Source organism: Vulpes vulpes, chromosome 10 (assembly GCF_048418805.1).
Source record: "Vulpes vulpes isolate BD-2025 chromosome 10, VulVul3, whole genome shotgun sequence".
Lineage (NCBI taxonomy): Eukaryota > Metazoa > Chordata > Mammalia > Carnivora > Canidae > Vulpes > Vulpes vulpes.
In genome coordinates, this window is record NC_132789.1 from 71,320,046 (window position 1) to 71,345,308 (window position 25,263).

The window sequence follows — 25,263 nt, forward strand, 5'->3', positions numbered from 1 at the left end:
TAACTGAACTTTGTCCAAATGGAAAACTTGTCTGGCATTCCACAGTAAAAACTGTACTCTTCCACAGATGGTCATATACATAATCTCATATTTATACACTTCCCAAATACGATCCTTACGAGTAGAATTAACTGGGTTAAAAGAAAATGTCCACCAGTAAAGTGTTGCCTTTATTCTCCCAAATGGATATTTTCTTATCAGATATCAGTCACATGGGGTCCTAGGATTGTCTTATTTATTGTTAGTTCAGCTCTTCGATGGGTTTTATTTTTAATAATTTTCAAGAGCTCTTCCAGACTTTATTCTATAAGTACTTTGCCGACTTTGCCGTAACATGTTGCAGATAACTATATTTCACAATCACTTTATTATAGCTCTGTTGGAAAGGGTAACTGGGTAGTTACCTTGCTGTCATGTAGTTGATTCTTTCTCAAATGAAGTTTCCAACTAACACTTTAAATTCCTGCACAACAATCAACATGCCCCACATTGTTGCTCACAGCACAGAATAAGTTTCTGCCCTCAGGACAGGTGGCCCACTCAGTTAAATATCTGACTTAAGTTCAAATTATGATCTCAGGGGCTTGGGTTCAGGCTCCAAGCTCAGCAGAAAGTCGGCTTCTCCCTCTGTCCCCCCACCCCCACCCCGCTTGTGTTCCAGGACGTGTTGTCTCTGAAAATCTTTAGAGAAAAGCTTATATAGTCTAGTGCAGTAGAGATAAGTGACTTCTCTAGATGTTTATACATCATAAGTCTTTCGAGGTGGTAGAACTTTTTTTTTTTTAAGATTTTATTTATTCATGACAGATACAGGGAGAAGCCAGCTCCATGCAGGGAGCTGGATGTGGGACTGGATCCTGGGTCTCCAGGATCACACCCTGGGCTGAAGGCGGTGCTAAACTGCTAAGCCACCAGGCTGCCCAGAACTTAACTTCCAGGTGCCACCTTCAAAAGCAACATTTTATTTTAAAATGTGCCCCTCTCTCATCCCAAACATTTAGCATTTTATTTTACATGGAGCTGTAGAACAAACATCAGGTTGAAAAGTGATCTCTACTTCCCCCTTATTTTTAATACCTTCCTGACTAATGTATGGGCTAAATCATAACATTAAGGTGAAAAGGCCCTTAAGGCCTCTCCTGGCACATTATAGCAAAGACTCAAATTTATTCAAAGTCTTTTTGCCAGAAGCCAGTCTTAAATTCCCCTAACTACTACTCTCTGGACATTGCATTTCTGGGTTATTAAATACCAGTGCCAGTATGGTAAATCTTCTCAATTTTTAATCAAATTCATTTCTTAAATGAAAAGAATATTTTGACCATTAGTGTGTTATCAAGAACCTTAAAAACATTCCTTTTGATCAAATTATTACACTAGGAATCCAAATCCGCTCCAGGAATGTGGACAAAGATTTATGTACCAAGATTAAGCAAGTAAAGTGAGACATGGAAATACCATGCTCACGCCTAAAAATCCATGTAAAGGAATATTATGCAGACACAAAATTTGACATTCAGGTCAGGTAAGGATCTGCATATAAATCAGTATGCCTTTTGGAGAAAGACTAAATACTATCTAGCAAAATTTTAAATGCATGTGAACCTTTTACAGACAAGTTGCACAATCAAAATACTGTTAAAGCTGTACATTGCAGACTTTGTAAAACTGGTATCAATTTAAATGTTGCAAGTGGAATTACAATCAATAGATACTATATGGATACCAAAGAAATGTAATGCCACAAGTGTAAAACAACGCATTTTAAAAAGCACAACTATAGAGCATTACCTGGTAAAGGTCACTTTTAAAAAAGAAACCTGTAGGATTTTTAAAAACCTATACTATTGGGACATCTGGGTGGCTCAGCAGTTGAGCGTCTGCCTTCAGCTGTCTGCCTTCAGCTCAGGGCGTGACCTGGTCCCACATACAGGGAGCCTGCTTCTTCTGCCTATGTCTGCCTCCCTCCCTCCCTCCCTCTCTCTCAAGAATAAACAAAATCTTTAAAAATAAAAAAAACCTGTAGAATATTAAAATTAGCATTCGAAGAAATTTTCAGTGTGGACACGTTCAATCTTGCATAGAAAAAGTGGGCTTGATAAATGCTCGATCTGCATACTATCAAAATACGTACATATTAACGGGGGGGGGGGGGGAAGAAACCTACACCATCACTTTAAAGGGGGGGGGCACAGTATTTGGTTCTAATACAAGAGCAGTGAATAATCAATCACAGCCAAAGGGTTCAAGGGCATAAAAGCCTACAATCCAAACCTTAACCCCCACCTGTCTTTGTACAGCTCACACGCTTAGAACTTTATTTTCAGTGGTTGAACATATTTTGTGAAATGTGAAAATTCAAGTTTTAAAATAGCACAGCATGTCCCACCATTTAAAACTGTCTATGGATGTTTTCTCACCAACAGTGGCAGAGCTGAGTAACTTGGGGCAGACCCATGACCACAAAGCCCCAAATATTTAGTTTTAGAAGGGGGAAGGAAAAAAAAGACTTTGGCCTTATTCATTCCCTTGGTTACTCATAGTCCTAATGCATGCTGCCAAAACAAGGAAGACAGTACCAAGTTCAAATCTAGTGCAACCAACCTACCCTATCTAGACTGCTTTTGACAAGTCTAGTCTATTCATGAATTTAAACCAGAATACTTTGTAAACTTGCTAGATAATGAAATTTAATTGGGATTTACTAATCTAGACCATGGAACTTTCAAACAGGTCATTTGGTGGGTAAGAATGGATCAGAGCATGTAAAAAGGAAACCTGCTAGTTACTGTCTATAAATGAGGTGAGGTTATCAATCTTTTCTTTAATGAGCACCACAAAATGTACTTCTAAATGATGAAACTTCATTTGTAGGGGCGCCTGGGTGGCTCAATTGGTTAACCATATGCCTTGGTCTCGGGTCATGATCGCAAGGGTCCTGGAATCTGGCCCTGCATCGCATTGGGCTCCTTGCTCAGCAGGGGGTCTGGTTCTCCCTCTTCATCTGCTCCTACGCCTGCTTGTTCTCTTTCTCAGATAAATAAAAATCTTTAAAAAGAGCTTTCAATTGTTGCTCTGCTGCAAGACAATAAGCAAGGTCAAAATAGTCAATTATTACTCTGCCAAGTCAGTAGAGGGTTGCTTGGCTGTGTAGCAAGTCTACATTCACACACCTGAAATGCCACAACAGGCACAGATGAAATGAGACCTGCTGAAGGATGGCAAAGATGTAACAGGGGAGAGAGGACAGGAACCGGAACTCTTCATGTGGAATGCTGCACTTAACAGGAAAAACTGTTGCCGAACTCCTAGTTTTGTAGCCAATGGGAACTTACCCAATTTGTAACAAAGCTGTAGCAAAGCTAACTCCTGGAACAATCCTCCCAATTTCCAACATCAGTGAGAAATGGAAATTAACACAGGGGCATACAGTTAAGGAAACAAAATATCACCAAGCTGGGTGGAAGATTACAGATTTTTATTTCTTTGTATTTCTTTCAAGTTATTACATTCAACATGTTTTGCTTTTGTGATCATTAAATCATTTAAAAAATAAACCCCTGAAATAATTCCTTAAACTAAGCAGCATGCTAAACAGCTAAATGTTACCCCCAGCCCAAAAATACATTATTCCAATGAGATATTACACTTTTCTTAAATCTACTGATGAATTAGCTGCCCTATAATCATGGCATTTTTGGGGGGGCAGGGGGCCAGCTTTTCCAAATTAGGCTACTTTGTTAAAACCTTTGCTACAACAACTAACAAAAACTGATATGGCTAGAATAGCCAAAAAAGATTCCTGAACCATCAAATAGAAAAATAAAGCCAATTTCTATCATTCCTACGACACCGCTAGTTACATCTCGCTAACACTGTGTTTATGGTGTCTTGCAGGATACTAGATTTCCTCCCGTACTCTCCTTGAACGGTGCTAAACCATAGCACCTTGTGGCTTGTTTACATATCGATTTGTATTTAAGCTCATTTTCAAATGCTTCTGAAATTTTGTATTAAAGTATATTCTTGGTCTAGAGCAGGGTTTAAGTTCTACACATTTCAGATCTAAGATCTTATTAGGCAGGACCAAGAGAAAATACTGTGGGAACAAATCAAAACAAAGTAGACTACAACAAAACAGAAAATCAAATGAACAACATAAAGCTCCTGTCAGTGCCTCAGGATTTCAGAAAAGCTAATGGGATGAACACATTTTCAAGAAGCCACTTACACATTCAGATTCTTTTCCTCTCTCCCAGGACTTTTTTGCACCTGCTGTTCCTCCTGCTCAGAGGTGTTCATCAGGCTTGAATCCAGAAAAGCAGCCATTCCCAAATACTTCCTTCCCTTCTCCATGACAGAGCTGCAACTGCAGTTTGTCCATGCCCCTCCCCCGCTAGAAGGTCCACAGGAAAGGCTAATCTCACTCACCTGGTCATCCCCAAGTGGTACAGTGTTGGGTACATAGAATACTTTCATTTGTCAAATTGTTTCCTAAGCTTAGGGGTTATAAAATTAAAAGCTGATAAGGGAAAAGGACTACATAAAGGAGCATGTGGGCTGGAAGGGGACTCAAGCCACCTGGAGAGTCCTTGAACGAGGAGAGGGTGACAAGCTCTTATTCAGGCCCTGCGACCCAGCTCCTCCCAGAAGGTGCTATGCACTAAGGCTGGTCACATCTGCAGTTGCCAGGTCTTCAGATGATTTAAGTTACCAGAATTCTGTAACATTTTCAAGTGAATCTCCTGATTTTTAAAAATGTTGGCACTGAATACAAAATATTTTAACCAAATCACACTGTGTGGACCAAGGAAAATGGGCCCAAAAGCCAAAGATCACTGCCAGTTTTTGAAATTACCCTGGACTCTCCTAGAGCCCCTTTACCCCTAAGCAAGTTCAGTCAACAAACTGGCCCACCAACCGATGGGTTGAGAAAGAGTCTTATCAAAACAATGGGGACTCTTAAACTTAGAAAGGAAAAAACAGGATGCCATAAAATCAGGAATTCACGTATTTGAAACAAAAACAGTGAGTTATTCCGTTTTAGTACTTCTAGAACTCAAATTCAGTAGACATCAAAGTCTTATTCTAGACATTTTTGTGGTACAGTGGATTTAAATCTGGAATTTTAGGACTTAGAATACTAAATGATCATCACAGGTAGTGCCACCTGCACTGAATAAAGCTGATCTCTACTGAACTGCTTGAGCGTTCATTTGGGCCCCAGAATGCAACTCAGTTCCCTTGGTTACAAGACACCCTCTACAGCACAAGAATTGTTATAAATGACAACTGCTCTTAAGAGCTTTAAATTTACAACATTAAGGTGATGAACAATTTTATTCTGAATTAAACTAACATTTGTTTCCAAGCAATGCATTTATTTGAAGGATACCAGTTACCAGTCATCAAAAACTTTCATATATTGAAAATGTGATTTAATAGGTAATTCTTCATCTTACATAGGAGCACAATAAAATAATATACCACATTCTGAAGGAACTCCAGAAGTTATGAGAATCAAGAGTGGGGTAAATTCCGATGGGCTACCAATATCCATTACCTTAAACTGCAAGAGACAAAACTTCCAATCCACAGGTTAACATGTAATGTACATCCTTATGACTGGCTACACTGATGACTTACAAATGACAAGGACCAGGAATTCGATATGGAGAAGGTGAGGAAAGAACAGTTTTTTGAGGAGAGCAACTCTCAATGCAGAAAAAATTACTATCAAATAATAGGAGCTCCCCTAGCAAATACTGAAGGATGAAAAAGAATCACTAACTGAGGATTTGATGCTCTCAAAGGAAGAAGAAACCTTTCAGATGACACTTATGCAAACTGGTTGCTTGAGATCTTGCCCCTCAGGTCTATAAGGAAGACTCAGAAATGCCTCAGCAAACCTTGAATGATTATCACATTGGTGTTTCCTAAGAGCATGCACCAGTGGTTACACATGAAGTTTTCAGACAAGAACTAAGAAAAAGGTCATATCCCAAATGCCAGATACAAACAAATGTGGCACAACATGTAAGTCCCATACAAAGTCGGTCACAACTGCTGCTTTGCTGTGACTCCCCTGTACAGTAAGTTTCAAACATCATGGCAAGACACCAATGATCATCTAACTAATCAGACAACGCAAACGTATTTATTCAAATTTTTAGGAGGTAAAAAAAATAGCAGATACCAATGCTTTATGCATGCTCAGGGCCTGCTTATAAATACTCCATTCAGTGATATCCTAACACAAGTTTGCATCAGTGAAAAGAAACTGGCAAAATCCACCTCTTGCCATTCAACATGTCAGATGGTGAAGACCAAAACAGAATGTTCCATCAGTTTTAATTTTTAAATACGATTGTCACATTGGGAAAATGAAATAAACACAGTAAAATAAACTGTACAAAGGCAAAGTAGAATAACAAAAAATATTTTACTAAAACATAAGATTTACAGAAGTTTCCAGACAAGCCATACAAAATGGTCACAAGCTTTTTCTTGAAGGAAGGATTCTACACTTGACAGCAAAGTCACAATGTTATTAGTGAGGGCTGTAATGTTTGTTTAATGTTCCCATTTTGGTTCAAATAATCAAGCTTGTCCATCTACAGCGTCTAAATAAAGTTAGACTTGGCTAGAGAGCATATTCTAAAGAACTGGTTAGCTGCTTTTAACCGATGCAATTAGATCACCATAAAAGGGGGGGAAAGGAGCCCATAAAATTAAAATAAAACTACCTCTCCCCCTCAAAAATAATAATAAAGAAAAACACCCACACCCCTGCAGCTAACCCTGACAACTACCTTCATTCACAGTGCTTTATACTTAAACCATGATGGGGGAAATGAATAAAAGCAGAGAGGGGCCACTGCTTTTAAACGTTTCACAACAATCCAGATGGTACTTCTAGCCTCTGCTCATGCTTTACAACAGTGAATCAGGACAAGACATAGATTTGCTAATGTGCATTTAATCACCAAAGGACTGAAGATGTCTGGGCTTTTATTCTGTAATGTTTCTAAGACTGTGTCCATTAAATGCAAACAAAAAAGGAAGAAGTCTTGGCAGAACAGGAGAAGTGATGCACACTTGATGATCAGATCGATTTTAAATATTATTCATGGCATATAGCCTAGTCCATGCTCTAGCTGTAGACAAAAACAAATATGCAATTATTTTACTTAGTTCAATGTTACTTTCTAAACTCTATAAAAATAAAGCAGTATTATGTTAAATTCATGCCATTTTCTATCATCTGAATCAGACAAAAAGACTGTGTATCTCTAATTAGCAAAACACTACAATGTAATCCAGAAGTTCTACAAAATTCAGGATGAAAAAGTGGTCTTTTGCCTCCATTTCTAGATATGCTCTCCATTAATTTTGTTAAACTCTGTAACAGGAAGAAGCTTACTGATTTCAAACTCCCTAGCTATAAACTGACATAGTTTTATCAATCAGATGAATTACAAAAGCAGCTCAAAAAAGTTTAAAAGTTTTCCATTATCTTTATGTACTGCTAGATGAATGGTATTTGATAAACCAGGTATAGGTTACACAAGAGTTGAAAGCTTCCCAATTATAGGTTGCCTTTAAATTTGGGGGGTCACAAAGGCCCTAAGATCAAGCTTAAACATCTGTTGTTAAAAGGTGTCTACATACTAGAAGCAGATGACTTATCCCCCTTAATGTATTTTTTGCTTTTTGTTAAGACTCTAAAAGAAGTTTTTTAAAAAGTAGTATATGTTTGTTTTAAAAAGTAGAAGTGGTGCAAAGGAGAATGGATATTAAATACCTGTTTCTATGGCTTGGGCTTCGTTGGTCTTCCACTGCTCCGCTACATCATTTGCTAACGGATCATCTGGATTGGGAGCACTTAACAAAGCCTGGATCGACAGCAGAACTGTGCGGATCTGCAGTGCTGGGGACCACTTATCTATGAAGGCAACAGGCCCAGAATGATCAAGCATGAAACAACAGCCCCAGAACTACTGCATTTCATTCCCACAGACTTCTGTGGTCTTTATATAAGGCAAGTTTTCAATGTTCAGATTCTCAATATGGAATGTTTACGAGAAAAAGGAGAAATCTTAATAACATATTGATAAAGGTAACACTTACCTTTCAAAATATCTAAACATATTCTTCCCAACTTGTCTACATTAGGATGATAAATTTTGGTCATGAAACGTACTTTAGGGGCTGCCATCGGGTATTCTTCTGGAAGGAATAGTTCCAGTTTAAAAGTCCCTCCCTCAAAGGGGGAATCCTGGGGGCCAGCAATGACCACATGAAAATAACGGGCGTTGCTCTCATCTGGTTCTGCTTTAATGCCAGGAACTGGTTCTGCCAGCAAACGCTGGGTTTCCTACAACAGAAAAACATAATATATTTATGAAACATACGTTATTTTGCTAAACATCAAGCTAAAAATTAAGTTCACTTCTTGGAATTGGACTTAACAGAACTTCTCCAATTTCCCCAAGGGTTTTCGTTTTATAAAACTCTAAGTTCAAAGAAAAGACTACTTAAATAAACCCAGTCACCTGAATGCAACTGCAGGTGAATACTGATGACATATACACTGCAGCTACAAATGTCTGAAAATATGTTGATAATAAAAATTAGATTAATGAAACCAATTTTATACTAAGAAGAGAAGTGAAGAAGAGTGGTAAGGAGGAGACGAGAGAGAGAGAGAGAGAGAGAGAGAGAGAGAAGAGAAAAAAGAAAACATATCTGGAACTACCAAAACCAAGATGTTTAAAAAATAAAATTAGGGGCACGTAGCTAGCTCAGTCAGTAGAGCATGTAACTCTTGGTCTTGGGGTTATGAGTTCAAGCTCCGTGTTGGGTGTGACGATTACTTAAAAATGAAACCTTTTAATTATTTTTAAAAAGTAAAATTAGTTCTAAAAAGTTACTGAAAATCTTTCCTCTAAAAAACAGAAGAGAATGTAGGGGGGTCAAGTGCCTGGGCACCTAAACAGGGCTAGAGAAATATATACAACCTGGACCCTTATCTGCTTCCCAACCATTAGTTCCCTTTTCTTTCTCCTTTCTCTCTTCAAACCTCCAGTATCTCTATCCTCACCTTCACTTTTGGCTGATGACTCTGTTTTCTATTTCACAAGAAAACAGAAACTTCCTTAAAGTTCCCACTGTAGCACTTGTATACCCACCTTCAATGGTGTGCCCATGTGCTTTGCCTGTCGTCCTGTGGATGAAATGGTTGTCACTCTTGGCTAAGACTGATCTCTCCTCCAAAACACTAGATTTTATCTTCTTCTCACCTATTCAAGCATCTTTTCTCTCCTGAGTCATCAGTTCCCCTTCTTCACTGGATCTTTCCCCAAACTCTACTAACTTGCTTTAATTTCTCCCCATAAGAGCAGAAAATAATCTGGACCTTACTCTTCCCCTACCTTCCACCAACAAAAGCTCCAATGCTTTGCTGCTCTTTAAAAGTTACCTATATTTGCTTGTCTCCAATTTTTCTCCTCCCCTCCTATCTTGAACACAACTCTCCAATCAGGGTATAGCCATTAACCTGCCTGTTGAGGTCATCAGTGATTCCCACACAGTTAAATCAAATGGTCAATGCTTAATCTTCATCTTATTTGACCTAAATGTAACATCTTACCCAGCTGGTCTGCCCTCCTCCTTGCAAAACATCACCCAACTTCCTGTCCCCAAGCTCTTCTGTCTTCTGACTCTTCCTACTTTGTCTGGCTGCAACCTCCGTGCTGATTCCTCCCTGACTCCCCAACACTGAAGTGCGCCCGGGCTCTGTCCTAGGGTTTCTCTATCTACACGCTTCATAGTGATCCCATATTGTCCAATGAATCTAAATATTAAATGCATCCTGTATATGACCATCTCCCCCAATTCATACCCAGCACAGATCTCACCCCTGGATCATGCCTCTTCTATCCATAATGACCTGTTCAACAGCTCCCCTTGAGCGTCTAAAAAGCATCCCAAACTTAGCATGATTTTCGTCACCCTCAACCTGTTCTTCCTTCAGAGCCTTCTTCATATCAGTTAACCATAAATCCATCCTTCCAACTGATCAAATGTTTTCCTTCATATCCCACCACATCTAACCTGATCTGCATATTTTGTTGGCTTGAATTTCAAAATCTATCGGACTGCTCCTTACCCCCTGCGGCTCCACTTCTCATCCAAGCCGCCATCAGCTCTCAGCTGGCATACTGCAATAGCCTCACTTTGTTCTTCCTGCTTCTGACCTCATTCTCTACTCCCTCCTTGGATTTGTGTTTCACGGACCTTTCAAAGTCCTTATAATGGCCCCCCAAGAAAAGGCTTTATATGATCCCCTCTAGCTACTTTTATCACATCTTTAGCTATGTTTCCCCCAACCTACTCCCATCATGGCACTTTGTTCTAGCCAGATTAGCTGCTTTGTAATTTTCCAACCTGCCGGCATACTCCTCCCTCAAAGGCTTTGCCCTTGCTTTTTTCCCCCTGAAATTTCTATCTGGTTTGCCCCCTCAGAACTCCTAAGATCTTCACTCAAATGTGTTTTCTCTACAAGGCCTCCATAATGGAAATAAAAGCCCATTCCACCCTATCCCACACTGTCCCTATTCCTGTTCCCCTACTTTATCTCCACAGCACTACAAACATATTACATATCTCACTTATTTTGTTCAGAATGGAAGTGCCATAAAAGGAGATTTGTGACTGTTTTATTTACTGCTATATCCTTGGCATTTGGAACCCTGCCCGGCACCACAGATGTTCAATAAATACTTGCTGAATTATGAATCTATTTGATGTTACAAAGAACAAGGAATAAACTATCAGAATCGCATCTTTAACATTAAAGCAGTATTATTCAAAGCAGGATGTGCACATCACAGGAAGAAGACAAAAGGATCCATTCAGGCATGGGAAGAAATAACCTAATTTCTATTTATAAACTTATTTTTAGCCCAGAATAGTTAACATACCATAAAAGAAACTGGCAATACCGTGTGTAATTTTATATATTAATAATATACTTTTATGAATAGGCATGTGCAAAGTTTTAGAACACTGCTATATCTGAAGTTTTAGATATGAAAAACAATGAATAATAATATTGTATTTACACTGCCTTCACTTAAAAAAAACATACACCTTATACCATTTCATTCTACAGTGTACAGGGCACATACTAAAAGAGATTTCCCAGTTTTATACTGAAATAATCATAAGATGCAGATAAAAAATTAAACCCTTTCCCAAACTGTGTTAAACTCCTAGCCATTTAAAGTAATATCTTCAGTACTTTAATTAGAGACCAGTTTTTTTTCTTTTTGCTTTGGTTTAATCATGGCAATGCAAGGGCAAATGAGAAACTGAAATGCTGTAAACTACTTTCAGCTAAATATTCTTTAGGTTCAAAGTAACACATTTTCAGAGCATTAAAAATATCAAGAGGAGGGGTGCCTGGGTGGCTCAATCCCTTAAGCATCTGCCTTTAGCTCAGGTCATGATCCCAGGGTCCAGGGTTCACACCCCACACTGGGTTCCCTGCTCAGTGGGGAATCTGCTTTGCCCTCTCCCTCTGCCCCTCTCCCCACCCTCATATTCTCTTGCTCTCTCACTCTCTCCCTCTTTCAAGTAAATAAAGTCTTAAAAAAAAAAAAAATCTCAAGAGGCAGTAATGAAGCCTCTCACTGTGGGAAGCCCTTCGACATGGAATTAGAAAAAAAGCGGCCGGCCTTCACTTTTAGCAAAAAAATAAAGATAATAAAGATATTGAGGATGAACAATAATAAAGGAATAAGAAAAAAACTGGATGGTAAAATTCCTTGAATTCTGACCTCTCCTCATCTCCATCCTCCTATTGTTTTGCCCCAGGTCTTAATATTTTTAGAAATCCATTAGGAGGGAGACTGGGGGAAAAAAGGCTGGGGTCTAGGAACCCCAAAACCCCACTCCCTGGTTACACAAAGTAGTAGCAGCTCTATTCAAAACTAAAAAAAGGCTGCCAGAAGGGCTTCCAAGATCATATCCCAAAATAGCCTCAAAATTCACTCTTAGAACACATTGTCAGAGATTTAGCATTCCTTCCTCATCTTCGGTTCCCCCTCAAAATAAAAGAGTCTTTCTAAAAATTGTATATCTTAAACATATAACATGGCCTAATCAATTGTAAGATCTAATCAGAACACATTCTAGAATAAGCTTTTAGGTGTGGAAAACCTTTTGAAATAGTTTTTATACGCTCTCAAGTTCTCATGGATTTTGATATAATAAACAGATGCATTATTATTTGACTACATGGCACTGACTTCCCAAACAAACCCACAGCATAAATCATGGGAGGAAAAATGAATAAAAACCAAACCAAATGGAACAAGTCTCATCCACAGAAGCTGAAGTCAATTTTTTTTTCCCCGAAAAAGGCAAAAGTGGATAGGAAATAAAATCCTTCCTGCTACTACTCACACATGGTTAAGTATGAAACACCCTCTAGTTTTGTATTATCCTCTGGTAGAAAAACAGTGAAGTACAGTGGGATTTCATCAAGTCTAGAAGTTACGGGTTCAAATTCCTACTGCATTGCTAACTTAGCTATTACTTTTGAGCAAATAATTTACACTGCTCTGAGCCTCAGCTGACTTACCTATATCATAATTAAGATTACCTCTCATGCAGAGTTGCTTTGAAGATCAAAAGAGATACTAGAAAGACTTAACAAATAAGATCACATAAGAAGGTAGCAACCACATACAACCAACTCAAAAAGAATGTAAGAACAAAGCACAATAACAAACTTTAAGATTAAATAGCAGTTTGTTTAAAAAAAAAACAAAACAGAATAAACATTTGTTGCATTATGATCCTACTTGTTTAAATACTTTTAAAAGGAATTAAATAACATCAAATTGACCTACTCCTCAATAGATCTACTGGGACTTGAAGAGCAAATTCCAGGATTATACCACAGTAAACTGTAGCCTTTGTCGACTAAATTCCATTAACTAGGTCTTGTCCCACTTTAAAGTTCAATAACAACTTGTGGTCACTATTAAGAAATCTAAGTTTTATTATACATTTTTAAGGCAATGACTGAATTATGAACAGTAAAATTTTAGATAATAAACAGTATTCTTACAGAGTGGCAGGGGCACCTGGGTGGCTCAGTTGGTTGAGCGTCTTGATTTTGGCTCAAGTAATGTCATGAGCTCAGGGTCCTGAGATCTAGCCCCAGGTAGGGGCTCCACACTCAGCAGGGAGTCTGCTTGAGAGTCTAGGCGGGGGCTCCACACTCAGCAGGGAGTCTGCTTGAGAGTCTAGGCTCTCCCTCAGCCCCTCCCCCCTTCTAAGAAAAAGAGAGAGGGGCAATTTGAATATGAGAAAAGTTGATCCAGTTAGTAACTTTCTATATATACTTCCAACATATATCTACAACAATTAGGTTTTTCCCCATTTAGAATATTCTCTGGCAGCACCTAGGTGGCACAGTCAGTTAAGCACCTGACTCTTGGTTTCAGCTCAGATTGCAAGCTCAAGGTTGTGAGACCAAGTACTGCCTCTGGCTCCACGCAGCATGGAGTCTGCTTAAGACTCCCTCTGCTCTCTGCTACTCTCTCCTCACCATGCCCTCTCTCACCCTCTTACTTTCTCTAAAACAAACAAACAACAACAACAACAACAACAAAATATATATATATATATATATATATATATATATATTCTCTGAAACACAAAAATGCAATGTATTACCAACAATGTTAACTGTGGATCTTTTAGATCATCTCACCCAAGAGCCATCTGACCATACTTGAAAACACTATCAATTTTGTTATCACAATCAGTCTTACCAAACTGAAAGATGCCTCAATGATGTTCACTCCATGTCTACTCCAATCTCTCTTAACTACATCTACAAGCAGTTCTAAAATATTAACAAACAGAGGCTCCTTTTTGGGGATTACTGATATACAGCAAAAGCCAATTTTTCAATTGTAAACTACTTAAGGGCATCTGCAACTTCATCATCTACAGTAAGTGGGCATTCAAAAAAAATTTTATCGTTTTTTGAGTGTTATGTCTCTAAAATTTTATCCATGAGCCATGTGATTTTTACTGCACAATTCTGGTTAACACAATGAATTTTAGAAACACATAGATCTCATTATAACAGAACTGACTGTATTTATTCTGGCTGGGATTAGAAACAGAGACAAAACTGTGCTCAATTTCCCCACTACACTACATCCTTACAAAATCAGGTCAGATAGAGGTGTGTACAGCATTTGATAAAAATGGGTGATGAATGTTTCTCTACAGCAGTGCTGCCTGAGCTGCAAATATATTAAATTTTCTGCTAGTCACATTAAAAAGTAAATAGTTAAAATATTTAATCTATTCAAATAGCATCATTTCAACATGTAATATAGAAATTGTTAATATTTCATAATCTTTTTTCATCCCAAATCTTCAAAATCCAGTAATTTATACTTATAATGTTTCAATTTAAACTAGCCACACTTCAGCTGCTCAATAGCCACATGGGGCTAATAGCTACCATACAGGACAGTGAAACACAATCCTGTTATACTGTTGTTCACAGATTATTAAAATCTGGTAGAGAAACTTAGAAGTATCACCTTTTTCCCCTCAAAAAATTCTATACAAACAGTAATGTTACAACATCTAAATCACTAATAACCGGAATGTGGGTGCTATTGTTTGTTCCCGTCACAAGATTATGTTTGAAAATAATGATTTGTAGCAATTTCAAAAAAAAAAACATAGTATGGACAGAAATTACTTAAAACAAGGCAACTATATGAAGAAATAAGGGTTAGTCCTTTAAGAATCATTTTAATTTTTTACAGTCCACACTACCCCCTAGTGGACAAAAGACATCACTTATTTCAACCCCTTTTCCTTTGCAAATGGCTCATAAATTATTTTACTCTAATTCACTAAATTTTTTTTAAAGTGTTTATCCTAAAGTCAGATAAGAATAACAATTCAAGACATATCCTCCATCTTCTTCTTTTTCTCCCTCTACTGCCACACACATAAACCTCACAATGTCCTTATCTGAAAAGAAGGAAAATGGAAGAAGCTGTTTCAAACACTTCAGTACCAAGGACTAATAAATCTTGGGACGCCTGGGTGGCTCAGCAGTTGAGCCTCTCTGCCTTTGACTCAGGGCGTGATTCTGGAGTCCCGGCATCAAGTCCCACGTCGGGCTCCCCGCATGGAGCCTGCTTCTCCCTCTGCCTATGGCTCTGTCTCTCTCTGTATCTCTCATGAATAAATAAATGAAATCTTAAAAAAAAAAGGACTAATAAATCTTAAGATTTTAGACCAAGGTATCCTTTTAATGAAACGCTTTATTTCCAGTTAGACTGACAAGTAGCAAGAAAGTACAGCTAACCCATGAACAACACAGGAGGTAGGAGCACCAACACCCTGCACAGTTGAAAATCCAAGCATAACTTTTGATCTCCCCAAAAACTTACTAATAGCCTACTGTTGACCGGAAGCCTTACCTATAAGGCAATTAACACATATTTTTTATTTGTATTATATACCGTATTCTTACAATAAAGTAAGTTAAAGAAAAGAACATGTTAAAAAAATCATTAGGGAGAGAAAGTACATTTAATAGTACTGTACTGAATTTATCAAAAAACAACAACAAAAATCCACGTACAAGTGGACTCATGTGTAAGTGGATCCGTGCAGTTCAAAGGCGTGTTTTCTTAGGGTCAACTGTACTCTGTATTCCACTTTGAGTAATAACACCCAAGAGATGGAGTAGAATGACCTGGGCTAGAAATCTGTTTTTTTTTTCTCTCAACCCAAGACCAAATCAGTACTTCCATTAAGTTCAGTGAAAAGAAAAAGAAACCTGGAAGCCAGAAGGACTTCTGAAAAGCTAAGTATAGTCAATCAACTTGTTTCTCAGGTCTGAATTAGTCTGGAAGCATCTCCCCTATACTTCCACAGTTTCCTGGGCATTACCACCACTCTTCTTAATACAGCTAGGACAATAACTATTTGAAGATGCAAACTCCAGCTAGCATATAGTAGTGATCAAGTGCTAAACACATGCTTGTTCAAAGAATAAATGTATCTATGCTTAGGCACCACACAGAGCTGATATGAATTACTATACTTAACTGTGTTAGTGGGTAACTTCCACCCAGGAACAGCATTTAAAATTATTCCAATCACTGACAACAGACAAAAATCTGAAAATTGTACTAATAACAAAGTGTGCCACCAACAAGGAAAACCATTAGGCTGAATTCCTTGTCTACCACCCCCCCAATTCTTCTGTTCCACGAAACACATCAGGTTGTACTATATAGTCTGTGCCCCCAACCCCACACCCCACCCTACTCTTTAAATTCCATAAGGGCAGGAACTCTGCAATTATCAAGCACTGCGCTCAGATATGCAGAGAATCAGTAAAAAATCAAAAAATAACTGTGCCAAACAGGGACTCTACATGTATTATTAACTCATTTAATCTTCATACCCATTTTACAAATGAGGGAAATGAGAAACTCAGAGTGACCACTTATAACCAAAGCTAGCAAGTGGCAGAGCCAAGACTGAAATCCAGTAATTGGACTCTACTCAGTCTGGCTTCAAAGCCTGATTTCTTAATTTCAATGGTATCTACAAAGACAATTAACAATATGAACAGTACATCTCAAATGTTTGGCAGGACTGTAAATAGCACAGAAGTTAAGGAAGGTCTATTTTCAGTCCTTCATAATCATGAAGAAGTGCTTCATTAAAGAGGTAATTTAAGCCACAATATCACTTTTTTTCTCTTTTCGTCCTTTGGGACTGGCAATTGAAGAAGAATACAGTCTTAGCCACATAAATGAAGTAGAAAAAACTATGCTGTGCTTGACAGAAAAATTGGTATATGCCATTTTGACCTGGAATTACCTATTATATGGTAAGCTACTTTGTCTATCTCTGATATTACATGAAACCACTATGCTCTGAAATGCTGACTCTGAAATATGAATTTACTAACAATTGTTTATTTTGTACATGACATTGTCATATCAACTAATTCACAGGAAGAATAAAATACAGTACACCTTTGTCTCCTAAGAATTTATTTCACTGTGAGTATAAAATACACGTAAAAGCCAGTTTTTGAAAGATGCATTTTCGAATGGGGTATGTCAAGGTTTGTTTTGTTTTGTTTTGTTATGTCAAGGTTTTAAGGAAGGTACAGGTGTGATTAGGGATACTAATTACATGAACAACAGGAATAGACTGGGAACACATGTCCTTGTTTATTCTAAAGACATTTTAAAAGTTTTCTGGAAAGATAACTTCACATCTCCATCTCTTTCCTGTTTTTTGAAAGATTTCTAAATATCGGTATCACAGTAAAGACAATGAAAAATACTCCATCATAAAACATTCATGAAATTCTTGATGGTAAAAATGTCCTTTGAACACCCAGCACTCTAATTAGTAGACTCATGAAAGTGAACATCTCCATTTTCTCCTTGGTTTCTGATTTCATAGACAATATAAACACTTCACTGCCTGGACTTTCTCTAGCACTAGCTCAAAAATTAAAAATATTCCTTTGATGATCTGAATAATGTAACCGTCCTTTTTTTTTCATCCTTCTGTCTTAATGAATTCTGTGACTTAGGAATGATGTCTTAGAACTCTGAATAAAGAGACAATCTAGGGACGCCCAAGTGGCTCAGTGGTTGAGCGCCTGCCTTCAGCCCAGGATCAAGTCCCACATCCAGCTCCCTGCTTGAAGCCTGCTTCTCTCTCTGCCTATGTCCCTGCCTCTCTCTTTGTCTCTCATGAATAAATAAATAAAATCTTTTAAAAAAGAGAGAGAGAGAGAGAGAGAGAGAATCTAGCTTATGGTAACACTTCATTGAGATTGCCTGCTGTTACAAGGTCCTTACAGTTACCATTAACAAATTCATCAAAAAGCTTTTTAAAAACTTGCATATTAAAAAAATAAAAAAAATAAAAACTTGCATATTTTAGATTCTGGGAAATATATAATTTAGTAGGTGGGGGAGGAAAGGTCTTCTGTATTCATCTTGAATGAAAATAGGCAATTTTTTAAAATGCCTGTTTCTGTATAGTGAAAACTAAAATTATGAGTGATGCATTAGCAAAAACCACTGAACTTGTACTTAAAAAAAACAGCATTTAAGTTAGAATTAATCTAGACTGTAGGTTTCTTTCTTAAAATTTCAACTAAGTGAAGTTGATAATCCACTTTAAGGCCTTGATATGTGTAATTTCAGCCATCTGTCTACACATTTGGCTACTATTAAGCAGTAGTAAAATTTCCTCATTCATTCATATCTTCCCTCTCTCTCCTTACTGTAATGTTGGAATTTGGAGCTTAAGAATGTCAAGGTTTGAAGTAATTGTTAGAAAATAGAAAAAGTTATCTACAGTCACACAGGATTATGCCTAGCAGCATAAGAAAAATGAGGTTCATAGTGGATGTCCGTCATTCCTTTAGACTACCTGACAGGCAGACAGCCTTGTTGGGGAATAATGCCTCCCTCAACAGAAGCTTTAGTCTTAGAAAATTTCCTAACTTTCTACTGAGTATGTGAGACCTAGGCTAAATCAAAACCTGTATGACATCAAAGCTAAAATACAGAAGATCCATTCTGGAGATAATACCAATAGTTACCTCCAGACTACCAAGGAAGAGGTTCTAGTACAGCATCTAGTCTCCACCATGATGTGATTCAGAGCCTAATGTCTTTGGCACCCCTGAAGATTATGTGAGGTATCTAATAACTCAATAAATACTATTTCCACTTAAACTAGCCAAAGTTGACCTCCCCATTGCTTGCTTAAAATACAAAGGCTAAACTAGATAAAGAAGAAAGTGAAGAAAAAGTAAGAGTTAACAGACTAGGGGTTGGGGAGATGAAGAGGTTAAGAAGCTAAATATCTCTTTGGGATTAAATGAGGTCAAAGGAGAACATCAAAGTTGGCTAACCCCTTTATCAAAGAACTTCTATGTAGTTGAACAGTCTTTAAAGAGGAAATTAATTTCACGTTAAGAGAACTAACTTCAAATATATAGCCTGATATACCTACCAGGGAAAAAACTTGGAGCTAAAACATCTCTAATCCCAATTCTAACTGTATCAATTTGTTATACAACCATACACACTCACTTAACCTCCCTAACCTTAAATTTTAGTCCCTTGAAATATTTCAAAGGTTCTCTCTAGCACTAAATTGACTGAACATTTTTTTTTTTTTTTTTTTTTTTTTTTTTTTATTTATGATAGGCACACAGTGAGAGAGAGAGAGAGAGGCAGAGACACAGCCAGAGGGAGAAGCAGGCTCCATGGACCGGGAGCCTGACGTGGGATTCGATCCCGAGTTTCCAGGATCGTGCCCTGGGCCAAAGGCAGGCGCCAAACCGCTGCGCCACCCAGGGATCCCTGACTGAACATTTTATTATTGGAATGGGTTAAATCTTACTGTTATATGCTCCCTTCTACTAGAAGGTCCCTTTTTAAAATTCTTTTCTTAAAAAAAAAAAAAAATTGAGATAGAGCAGAGGGGAGAGGGCAGAGGGAGAGAGGTCCCAAGTAGACTCCATCCATGCCTGACATGGGGCTGAATCTCAAGACCCCAAGATCACAACCTGAGTTGAAACCAAGAGTTGGGTGCTTAACCAACTGTGCCACCCAGGCACCTCTGTAATGCTCTTTTAACCTTGTTTACTGTTCACTCCCTGTTGAAGGGAAGAAGTATTATGGACTCTATCCCCAGCATCTACTCCAATGTTCAATATCTAAAGAAAAAAATTGTTGCTAATGGTACCTGTTTTCCCCAATTTTTTTCCACCTGCTCATTAAAGAAAAATATAATATCGACTTAAATAGCTATACTCCTAATAACCAAAATCTAGTTAACATTTTAGTATGTTTGTATTTATTCTGATAAAGACATCAGCTCTTAAAAGCAGTTTAATACTTTTACATTTTTTTATCTACTGTGCCAGTACACCCCACTCTCCTGGTTGTTTTACAGGTAAATTAATCAATATGCATTGCAAACTATGTGGCATAAATAATCGTTTTTATTGGCCTACAAGCTAATGGCTACACTTGTACAACTACCATATATTACCTACTCAATCCTTGATTACTAGTTATTTCAGGTTTCAAATGTGGTAATCACAACAAAATTTACGTGCTAAATGCCTGAGGTTTCCACTCATAGGAAAGGCCTATGCTTGTATTAAATAGGTAAGACGGACGAAAGCAGAGCAGCTGAAATTTCAGTGATGCAAACAAAAACAAGTTATAGTTGGTCCAGATTTGCATTCTCAATCCAATGTGTGCCACTGACACAATTTTGTCCAAAATCCAAACCACAAGAAAAAATTATTTTTTCACACACTGCATACTAACTATGAGATAAATTAGGAAGCAATCAGATACTAGAGATACTGTTTCCCCCAAATAAGCATCCTTCAGCAAGGCTGCCATAATGCACCACTCCAAGAGGGGCCCATTCACATCACAGTCTGTATGAATGGCACCCCCTGAAATTGTGCAGTGCAAAATCCCAAGTACTTTGAATTAAAGAATAAAACTTCAGTTTAGCAGCTATACAAATCAACATCATTGTCAAACTCATGGAAAATTGATTATGTGGTAATTCTAAAGAAATCAAAACAGCAATTCCAATAAAATCAGAATATATTATTTACCTCACACATCTCATTTTCCTACCCACTGGTGCTAAATGGGCATTCACTGTGCTGTAAAAAAAAAAAATCCATGCCCCATAAAGGTTATTCATTTTGTGTTATTCATTTATTAACACATAATTGACGAACACAAGTGTACCCACACTGAGATGATGATATTCATTCTTTCCAGATTTATAGTGAGCCGGCATCTTTGCAAAATCATAAAACAGTAATAATATTATAAGTCTCAGTGTATTATGGTAGGCTCTCTTCTCTGCACTCTAACCCTCCCAACCACCTTAGAGCTAGATTAGTGTATTAAACAGATAAAAATGTAGGGATCAAATGGTCTGTACAAGCTAGTACTTTGCACAGCTACAAGTCAGGCCCAGAAAAATTTCCCCACATTCTGTGCACACACACAACCCACACAGCTCCCCATTCCCAAAATCCTTTTGCTCTTCTTCAAAATTAAGAAGTAGATCTAAGGCATTTAAGACACTGAACATTATTTTGCTCAAAAGGAGCATTTCTACCATTTTGAAAAGTCAACTGTTACTTGAGAGGTAAGCAAGTGACAATGCTACTGACTAAAAAAGCAGTATTGTTGGGCAGTAGGGGTGACCTTCTGCAGAAAGCTATCTCTTACACACTTTTCCCCCAATAACTGTCTGACTCCCCAGCTACATTAGTCCCTATAGGTCAAGGCCAGGGTGTAGGTTTGCAGCCTCAATACTGAGTACCACAAAGTGCCTCACATTCTACGCCAGCTGAATGAACGAACAGATCTAACTATTACTCAAAGAAACCCCAGAGAGAAAAGAAAAATACTGAGAAGATAAAGGGGAATTCAAGAACTTCCAAAAAGCGTAGGCCCAGGGCTTGAAAGAGCCAGACAGTGGCTATAAATGGCGGGAATATGCAGAAAAAAATGATTTTTTAAAAGTTTTAAGCCCAATCTTCATGAACTATTTCACACTTTTGCTCTAAAACTTTGCCCTTGCTATTTTCGTTACAAGTTGTTCACTTAAAGGGCCAACACTAAGCACCAGAGTATCTGGCTTTTGCCCCTGTAGTAGCTTCAATAATCTAATAATCATTTTTCTCAAGTTTAATAATGATCATTTGGTAATAAGAACTAGTTGAGATATTAAAGATTCAGTCTTCTACCTCACAGTTTTTGGAAGATTTTGAAATGAAATTGCTCAAGAAAACGAGATTAGAGATTTTAATATTTCACACAGTATCAATCTGGTTTGAAAGTTAAATAATCTTAAGAGATCCAGTAGAAGTATATAAATAACTTAGCAAATACTCTTCTGTGATTTCAGATGACTATTTTGTCTTGTGCCACTGACCCAGAGAAGAAAATGACCCAGACAACTCAGATTTTAATGTAACTGAAATAAGCACAAATTTACATACTAAGGCAGACATATGATAGAGGATCTATATACAACAGTCCTGGGTCACATTCACCCACTTCATGTGGGACAACCAGAGTCTCTGCAACAACATAATATGAATGCTGAACTTAGGGCTTGCTAGCAGTGTGAACTAATATATTATGTAAAACTGAACCTAAACAAAAATAACAAAATCTCAAACAAAAATTACAAAAGCTTACAAAATTATAAAATAACAGATTTAAATGGTCCAATAGTGTTTTTCTTGAGGAAAGCAATTAAGATGACTGAGAGGTGGGAGACACTTCAGCTGAGTATCCTTTTGTTGAATTTTGTGACATGTCCAAGTATTACTAAAATTTATTTATTTTAAATAAAATCACTCAAGGAAATTGAATAAGCATTTTAAGTAACCATATTTTGAAAGTGACAAAGTCTCATTACCAAGACAACCCTTAAAACTCAGGACAGGGATGCCTGGGTGGCTCAGCAGTTGAGCATCTGCCTTTGGCTCGGGGCGTGATCCTGGAGTCCCGAGATCGAGCCCACATTGGGCTCCCTGCGTGGAGCCTGCTTCTCCCTCTGCCTGTGTCTCTGCCTCTCTCTGTCTTTCATGAATAAATAAATAAAATCTTTAAAAAAAAAAAAACTCAGAATAGACAAAGATTTAAGAAAATGCTATTTATATTTACTGTTATGGAGAAAACTGGCTCTCATATACATGGCTGGTGGGATTAGAAGCTAACCTAACCTTTAAAATTTCGTGTCTTGGGATTTATTCCAAGGAAAAACTGTGAATGTGTTCAAAACCACAGCTCTGGAAATAATGATCACACCAAAGCTGATGGGAAAAAGATGTTGTAAAGGTAGTATGTAACACCAAAGAAAAATATCCTTCTACGTAAGTGAAAACACACACTTCAAAACAGTACAATCTCTTGGTTAAGTGTTGTGCTGGGGTGGAATGTTCCAAATCTTAACGAGATGGTGGTTTCATAGCTGTTGTGAAAACTTAAATGGTATACTTAAAATGGATGCATTACTTATATGTAAATTACACCTTAATAAAGTTTATTTAAAAGGGAAAAAAAGTGTAGTGTAGGTCTTGAGCTTACTAAGGGCAGGAAGTGGGTCTTAATTTGGGTAGACAGGGCTCCTATTCACCTGAGCATTTGTTGAGATTTAGAGGCAAGAGCTACACTGACCAGGCATTTGAGAATTTGAGCAGTGGAGCAGTGCAGGAGGAAAGAACCTAGAGGAAAAACACCAAGAGCCAATGAGATGGCTTATGACCACTGGCTGCTAAACTTGTAACTCACCAATAAAAATCAGTCAACTTGAAGAACACTTGCAAATACATAGTGCACTCTTTACAGAAACTGTTGAAAGGGCTGAACTGTGTGTTTGGGTTATAAAGCATATACAATCTCAGAACCACAGACAAAAGAAAACCTCAAGACCTTGAAAAATGGCCAAACCTTGGGCAGGACACTGATTAGAAAGCTAGATAAATTTAGTTAGAATTCCAAGGTGTAGGGATGACACCCAAATTAATCCTTAAAACTAACCTGGATGTTCACATATGTTGTTTCATTTAAGCCTCAAAACCACCTCCGGAAACATACATAAGTGGCAGAATGTGGGCTAGAAAGAAGCACACTGCAGTCAAGGGCTCTGTTATACTTCACAGCGGGAACTTGGGATCCTCGGTCTCCAGCAGTGCTTTCCATCTTATACATTCACATCAGGTGAATGACAGAGTTACAACCACAAGTAGCGTATCTGAGCTAAAAACAGAAAATGTTTCTTAATTTGTTCCAACAGTATACAAAGAAGTGTCCTCAGAGCTGATGCAGTCACTCAGGATGGGGCAAGGGTACACTCCTGAGGTACCATTTGCCTGTTTGTCTCCTCCGGTATTTCCTCTCCCTACTTTTTTTCTCTAACATCCTTGCTTGAACGCATACAATTCTGGTCTGTCCTGAGATCTGAGGGTTGGTCCAAAAAAAGAGGGGGAAAGATTCAACTGATGTGAAACAAAGGCATTTCTCAATGGCATACATTGCTTACTTAAAAAAAAAAAAAAAACCTGACCAACAGTGCGTATGTGGGAGGGGAGTTGCAGCAGGGGCCCCCTTACCCTAAGCTTAATCAAAACAAAAACATTTTTTAAAAAATCTCAAAATCCCTAATCCAAGCCAAATACTGTCTTATCTCTAGGAGTTTCTGCTCTTCCTTGTCCATCTTCAGCTGGCCCAGAAGGTCAGGCAGCTTTCTAGCTAAAACCTCTACACTGGGAAATTTCTGTGTCAGACATAAAGTAACTGTCTCTCACCTATCCTACACTTTGTGATTCTGGAGGTGGGATTCTGCAAACCACATCTGAGCTTTGCCAGGGACTCAGTAATTAAACTGCAGATGAGAGGTGCTAAAGGGGAACTAAAAGAGAAAACTTGCCTCTTCCAGGTTTCTCGTCTGTCTGGGGTGCCTGTGAGAGCCCCCATCCAACCTCCTTGCAGCACATTCATTCAATTTGCAGTTCAGCCCACACTGAGAGGACCAGTGTAATCCTCATGTCCCTCGGGAGGGTGGGACCCTCTCCGGAGGTCTACATCCCAGCTGGGGTTCTGCATCCCAAATTCCCCAATTTTAATAATTTCAATCTTTTCTCTGTCTTCTTCCCAAACTTGGAAGGGGTAGCTGCTTCCTATTCTACCTCCACAATACTTTAAAGCTCACTTCACCCTTTCAGCACCCAAGTTAACAACTTTATGTACGTGACAGCTCCCACATGTTCACAGAACTGCCACAGTAAGGATAAGCCCAGCTGCAGGCACACCACCTAGGACTACCCCAACCCTCCTTGCCCTCCACTCTGCAAAGGACTAAAGGACAGTTGGGAAGTAGAAGGGCAGTTATGCCAGTTAAGGAAATGCCAGAGGGTTGGCAAGCACCTCAGGTCCCTAGATCTGGGAACCCAGCCACTTGAACAGTGCCATAACTAAAATTAAATAATCAAAATCTGGATTCAAAGAGTGGTTTACTCAAAAACACTAATTCAAAAAAATATATGCATCCCTATATTTACTGCAGCATTTATACAACAGCCAAGATATGAAA

General features: G+C 38.1%; 1 protein-coding gene across 1 annotated transcript in view; it reads right to left on the reverse strand.

Annotated features, from left to right (window-relative positions):
* Positions 1-3,457: 3,457 nt before the first annotated feature.
* Positions 3,458-25,263, reverse strand: part of UBE2N (ubiquitin conjugating enzyme E2 N) — a 38,630-nt gene continuing 16,824 nt past the window's right edge. The window contains exons 2-4 of the mRNA XM_072724570.1: positions 8,131-8,377; positions 7,805-7,945; positions 3,458-7,157 (exon numbers count right to left, since the gene is read on the reverse strand). Of these exons, the coding sequence (XP_072580671.1) occupies positions 7,117-7,157; positions 7,805-7,945; positions 8,131-8,377 (429 nt within the window). The 3' untranslated portion in view covers positions 3,458-7,116. The remainder of the gene's footprint in view (positions 7,158-7,804; positions 7,946-8,130; positions 8,378-25,263) is intronic.